General features: G+C 50.1%; 1 protein-coding gene across 1 annotated transcript in view; it reads right to left on the bottom strand.

Annotated features, from left to right (window-relative positions):
* Positions 1-6,751, bottom strand: part of ITSN1 (intersectin 1) — a 69,277-nt gene that overhangs the window by 51,380 nt on the left and 11,146 nt on the right. The window contains exons 5-10 of the mRNA XM_027637582.1: positions 6,337-6,510; positions 5,701-5,794; positions 4,159-4,259; positions 3,377-3,440; positions 1,084-1,221; positions 180-295 (exon numbers count right to left, since the gene is read on the bottom strand). Of these exons, the coding sequence (XP_027493383.1) occupies positions 180-295; positions 1,084-1,221; positions 3,377-3,440; positions 4,159-4,259; positions 5,701-5,794; positions 6,337-6,510 (687 nt within the window). The remainder of the gene's footprint in view (positions 1-179; positions 296-1,083; positions 1,222-3,376; positions 3,441-4,158; positions 4,260-5,700; positions 5,795-6,336; positions 6,511-6,751) is intronic.

Below are 6,751 nucleotides of genomic sequence, written 5' to 3'. Positions count from 1 at the left end.
AGCACGAAATATCCCTCCTGGAACACAAAATATCCCTCTGGGAGCACAAAATATCCCTTCTAGAACATGAAATATCCCTCTGGGAGCACAAAATATCCCTCCTGGAACACAAAATATCCCTCCTAGAACACGAAATATCCCTCTTGGAACACAAAATATCCCTCTTTTCACCTGCTCACCTGGTAATTTCTTTTCCAGTTGCTGCTGTTCTTCCTCTAATGCCGGTTCTTCTGGTAACCTTTGGTCTACAGACACTGAGCTGGCAGCAGAAATCCCACTGCCAGAGCGGACTCTTCTGCCAAGAAAACAGGGATTTCAGGTGCTTAGGACAACCTATGCCTGCCCAAATCATTCAGGATTAATGAGGAAACCAAATTCAGTGCAATGATGTAACATTTCATGATGTTTAATATTCTTTCAGAGGGTTTTACTCAGGCATTCCCTTAGGATAACATTATTCCCCAGAGTCCCAACAGCTCTCCCTGGTGACCTGAGAAACCCAGTTCCAAGTTCTCCATGAAACTTCCCAATAGGTCCAGCCCTGTCCCCAAAATCTCTCCCAGTGCCCAGTCTGGAGCTGGTTTTTAAACTACAGCAGAAGTAGCAGAGACAGAGGAAGAGCTCAGGCTAAAAGCAGGATCCCAGGTGGAATACACAGAACAATGGGAATCTTCAGGAGGATACCTGAAGCATGCAGTATGCAAGCATTTCTTTCCATTATAATGGACTGTCTTCCCACCCATTTCTCCACAAAAAAAAAAGTGAAATAGAGAAAGAGAACTGATGAGTGACCACAGTTTTCACAGATCCAGCTGTACCAAGGGGGCTGAATGTGGTACAGTGTAGATCCATAACATGTCTGGAATTCCAGCACATTCCATTTGCTCCAAGGAAGTGTAAGCTTTAGATTCCTGTGGCCAGACTAAGCAAGTTTTGGAAGGTGTGTCAGCATAAAGCACCCACCAAACTGTTCTGAGAGGACAAGAAGGACAGGGGTCACTGCTCAGGCTGCTGTGCTTTACACTCCCAGGACAGCTTTCCCAAATGGAACACAAATTTAGGAGTGAGATTCCCAAGTGTTACCTAAAGGAAGGTGGGATATACTCTGGAGGCAGTGCAGGGGGCAGGGGCTGCCCAGCCATAGCTAAATCAATGAGGTGCATGGCCAGGATAAACTCCTCAGCTGTCAGCTTCCCATCCTGGTCGATATCAGACAGATTCCTTGGGAAGGGGCAAAGTAAGGAAATGAGTAAATATTAAAAATCACCGTTCAAAAGCATCATTTTAACATATTCAGTTCCAAATTAATTCAGTTTTTTCCACGCTACTTTTTTCCAAAACGAATGAAAAGCAAAACCCAAATGCTCCCCTACTTCCCATATTTCTCATGGATGTCTGCCTTGAAAGCAGCCCTGTAGCCATGGCTTCTCCTTCTCCTGCCCTGAGTGCTGCCTGCACCACGGGGAGAAGGCACATGAACCAAGGGAGTTCTCCTGAACAGCTCGTGAACATCCACTGCCCAACATCACTCAGAAAAGAACCAGCTCAGGTGTTTGGCAGAACCTTTTGGTTTGGTCTCCCTCTTCCCTGGAGGCTCCCCCCTCACGTTCCAGAGCTCCCACTGGCATTGAAACCCAAGCCATCAACCTTCTGGTCCTGACAAGCACAAAACCACTCTGGCATCATCCATTAAAAATCATGGAGTAACAACCCAAACCAGAGGTCCAACCCATGCACAAAATGCTTTTGCTCATGTTAGGGTGGTACTGGACAAAATTAACAGCCTAAACTTTGTCCAGGGACAGCACCCAGGGAAGGGTTGGAGCTGGGACAGGGCAGGCTCAGGGTGGATCTCAGCACAAGGTTCTTCCCCCACAGGGTGGTGGGCACTGCCCAGGCTCCCCAGGGCAGTGGGCACGGCCCCAAGGCTGCCAGAGCTCCAGGAGGGTTTGGACAACGCTCTGAGGGACAGGGGGGAGTGTTGGGGTGTCCTGGGCAGGGCCAGGGCTTGGACTGGATGAGCCTTGGGGGTCCCTCTCAGCTCAGGATTTGTTTCTCTAGCCTGCTGCACCCTAACCAAGTAGGAAAATCTCCCATGGTAATGTGACAATCAAAAACAAAGAAGGGATATATTATTATGATGTCCCAAGGTACAGGACTTTGTTGATGGGATTTAAATTTGGAAGGCAATTCCAGCCTCATTTGATCCATGGCTTGTGCCACTGAACTCCACAGGTTGGAGACAAGAACAAGCCAGGAGAATGAAAATCTAGGGTGCAAAGAAATAATTGCTCAGCTCCTCCAGCAGCCTGGGTCCACATTTTATCAGGAACTCCCAGGGCAGCTGAGAGGCCATACTTGCCTTTGTGTGTCTGAGTGAGTTCAGTGCCAGCACAGCCTGATAAAGCCTCTGCTCTCCCAGAGAACACCACCTGCAGCTCCACTGGCCAGGAAAGGGACACACATGTAGGACAACAAGAGCTGTAACATCCATTCCTTATCTCCATGGATAGTTTGGATGTCCAAAAATTGACATTTTGGCAGTTTGAATGTCCAAAATTGAATGAGTTCTGTGTAGAACTCCTGGAGTTCACTGGTGGCTGACCCCTCTCCACACAACCCACTTCAAGGCTGGCAACAAGCCGGGTGTTTTTTGGAAAATCATCTGCTGGATGATTGGGCTGATTTATTTTTATCCCTTTGTTATGAAACAGAGAAGGGAAGAGTGGTTTTAAATAATATATAACAAAACTATCAGTGCTTTGCAAAGAGAGCAAGTGCAGTTCAGGTGGGTGAGCTCCAATGGTTTGCAAGCAAAGACTCATAAAGAAGAGAAATTAATTAGGAACAATTTCCCATATGACAATAAGAATATAATAAAGTTCAGCAAACAACAAGTTGAAAGGAAAAAGAGAGGCTGAGACCAATCCTTTTAAAATGCCTTATTGTAAGTGCCTGTAACTGCAGCTCCTGGGAAACCAGCCCTTCCAAACTCATGGAAAAGGCAGAGAAAGCCCAAAGCAAGTGTGGCTCGGGTTAAGCTTCCTGTTGTACAACCTGTGCAAAGGTAAAGGTTTCACTGGTGCTGCCTCACATGGGGCCAGGGATGTGGGAGGCACAGGGTGCTGGAATCTGCTCTGCCTAAAAACCCCTCCCTGAACCCCAACTGCCTGAACATCCCACAGAACAGGCTCCTGGTACTTTTGGGAATATTAATAAAGACACAGAAGTGCAGCTTTTGTTTGATAAAGTAACACACAAAAAAGAGAAACATGTGATTTATCAGAGACCGAAAATGGAGAAAACCCCCCAGAACCCACTGCAGAGGTTTAAGAACAGTTTGTGTTTGGAGGGCAATGAATTGATTTATTTTTACCATATTGTGGCCAGCTGAGCCTGGGGCAAACTGGACTGCATGAGGATCGTTCTGGCTTGGGGACCTGAAAGTGAAACAAATATTAACAAACAAACAAGCAACACTGCAGAGATGTGATCAGCATCTGTTATTTGTTATAACAGGTGTTATTTGGCTCCCCAAATAACAAATACATTACCCTTCCCTTCTGCACAATTATCATGGAATCCCACACTGGTTTGGGTGGGGAGGGACCTCAAAGCCCACCCAGTGCCACCCCTGCCATGGGCAGGGACACCTTCCACCAGCCCAGGTTGCTCCAAGCCCCGTCCAACCTGGCCTTGGACACTTCCAGGGATCCAGGGGCAGCCACAGCTTCTCTGGGCAACTAAATAATTTAGATTAAAACCCAAAAAAGCTCTGAAACACAAAGAGATGCACCAGAACTGGGAAAGCTTAGCCAGGGAACCAGTCTAGGTTCTTGCTGGAACTGGCCAGGTGCTCCCAGCAGAGGGTGAGCTGAACACTGGAAATGGGTGCACAAGTTCTCACAGAACCCACTGTGCCCTTTTCCAGAATGATTTCCCAGGGTCAATCTATTTGGCAGAAAACAAGGGAGAGATGGTGATAAAATGATCCCAGCTATGATGAATATCCACTTCTAAACAATCCCATTAATCACTTGGGAGAGTGAAACAGAAAAACAGTGATGAGTCTCTTACTGTGTGAACAGCAGCCTCAGTGAGACTAAAACTGGCCTTTCACAGTTGGAGAAAGAGAGACAACAAAAATTGTTGCAGTACCTGTCAAGTGTCCACTCATGGTTTTGTCGTGGCTGTTGAAGAGCTGCCGGTACTTGAGGCGTGAGGACTGAGGGACAGCCCACTCTGCCACGGGGGGAGCACTGGAACCACAGCACAGGGCACTGTCAGTGGGGTCATGGTAACATCAGGGGTCAAGCACAGAGTCTCAGAAGGGTTTGGGTTGGGAGAGGCCTTAAAGATCATCCCATGCCACCCCCTGCCATGGGCAGGGACACCTTCCACCAGCCCAGGTTGCTCCAAGCCCCGTCCAACCTGGCCTTGGACACTTCCAGGGATCCAGGGGCAGCCACAGCTTCTCTGGGCAACCTGGGCCAGGGGCTCAACAGCCTCACAAGGAGGTGAAGTGCTGCACAGAAATCAAGTTTTAAACCTGAAAAGGTTCTTTTGCCCAGTATTGGGAAGGAATTCCTGGCTGGGAGGGTGGGGAGGCCCTGGCCCAGGTTGCCCAGAGAAGCTGTGGCTGCCCCTGGATCCCTGGAAGTGTCCAAGGCCAGGTTAGAGCTTGGAGCAACCTGGGCTGGTGGAAGGTGTCCCTGCCCATGGCAGGGGGTGGGATGAGATGAACCCCCACTGCAGGGGGGTCTCCCCTGAGGGGCAGAGGGGCACAATCCCCCCCTGCCCCGCTGCCCACACTGGGGGATCAGCCCAGGGTATGGGGGGGTCTGGGCTGGGCCATGTCCAGCCTCTCCCCCACCAGCACCCCCAGGGCCTTCTCCCAGGGCTGTTCCATCTGCTCATCCCCAGCCTGGATTGATCCCACGGATGCCCCAATCCAGGTGCAGCACTGACACTTGGCCTTGTTAAACCTCAGGAGATTCCCAAGGGCCACTGCTCCAGCCTGTCCAGGTCCCTCTGGATGGTCCCATCCTTCAGGTGTGTCCCTGCAGCCTCAGCTTGGGGTCACCTGAAAGCTGCTGAGGGTGGCCCCGAGCCCTCTGTGTCACTGGGGAAGGGATCAGCTCCCACTGGTCCCAGTATGGAGCCCTGAGGACACCACTGATGGCCAGCAGGACTCTGAGCCTTGAAATAATCTAAAAGCCCTAAATCTAAAAAGGTGATTTTTCACTCAGAACTTGAAGAATAGAGAAGAAACAAGTGTGTGGAGTGCATTTAAAATACGAGAGCTATTAAACAATTTGCTTTTAAAAACAACCAAGAGTTGTCAATTTGAAATGACACATTACTTGTGTTGTCACACTTCCAGGAGTGTCTGTGCAGTACTGCACAGCCCATGTTGTGTTTACAGCAGCAAAGGCTTTTCTAAAAATTAAGTTTTCAAGAGTTTGAGAACAGTGTCAACACTGTTAATAGTTAATTATTGTATTTCCATGATTTCCTGCTCCTGGAGCATTCCCTGTAAAACCACAACGTCCCGTGAAAAGCTGGAGTGGTACCTCAGCAGGAATTGGTTTCTGCAGGAAATATTATTTCAGAAAACAACTTCATGAAAGAGAAGGGAGCTTTTCCAAGTGTGGGGGACCCAAATGCCCCCATTTACCCAGCCCCTGCCCCACGACCCACCTGGGCACATCGAAGGACTGTGCCTTCTGCAGCTTTGCATTGAGCTGAGCTCCTGGCCCGGATCTGCTGAAGGAAGAACTCTTTGGCAATGTGGCTGTGAAGGAGAAAACAGGGATTTATCAGTGCTAATGCTTCAAACTGGAGAATGTCCAGGGCATTCAGTCAGTCCCTAACATGACACAAGCACTCTGGGTCTGATGGGATCTCTTTAACAGTATAAAAGTAAGGGAGTCCACCAGAACGGGGGGAAACACAAGGGCTCTTCCTTTGGGTTTTTTTTCCTTTTGCAGTTTTCTGCAAACCCTGTTGACATCAAAATACACTGTGGATAAACGACCTGTAGCCCAGTATTTTACAGCAGTACTTAACAGTTATAAAGAGACAGGAGAGCCCCAATTTCCTGGCACCAGGTGATTTCTCCGAGTGCTGTTCCATTTTTTCCCCGTGACAGACTCCTGCGGTGGGACACGTCCACACTCCTCCTTTAACTCTTCTCCCAGTGCCACCCAGTGCCACCGGGCTCGAGCCCAGCCCAGTCCTTACCCCGAGGCATCCTCAGAAAGGCTGATGCCCCGTGTGCAGCTCCAGGGGGAGTGGCAGGGCAGGGTTAATAGCAGAGGAGGGAGGTGAGCGTACCGGGGTGAGCGAAAGCAGGCAGAGGCTGGATGACAGCGGGAGCTCCGTTAGCCAGGGGAGGGACGGCGGGAACAGAGGACACTAACGGGGGGGACATCCCCACCACCGGCATGGAGGCCATGGGCACCGGGGCCACTGAGCTGAGGGAGGGCATGTTGGCAATGCCCCCGAGACCTACGGGCGAGAAAGGAGAGAGTTGTGCTGGGTGAGACACTCGAGACAACACCTGCAGCCTCCACAGAGTGGGGAGAGAATCCCAGTGGGAACCTACACCCGCCAGGGCAGAGGGAGCAGCACCCCGCTGAGGGTGTGTGCCCAGAACACCACGCTGGGTGCAGCACTGCCCCAGGAAGTCCCTGAGGGTTTGCTAAGAGAGGAATTGTTTGCCCGAGCACAGAACACCACACTGGGTGCA

This window comes from Corapipo altera, unplaced genomic scaffold (genome assembly GCF_003945725.1).
Source record: "Corapipo altera isolate COAL_440 unplaced genomic scaffold, ASM394572v1 0, whole genome shotgun sequence".
NCBI lineage: Eukaryota > Metazoa > Chordata > Aves > Passeriformes > Pipridae > Corapipo > Corapipo altera.
Note: the sequence above shows the minus strand (reverse complement) of the source record. Positions and strands in the feature narration are given on the sequence as shown.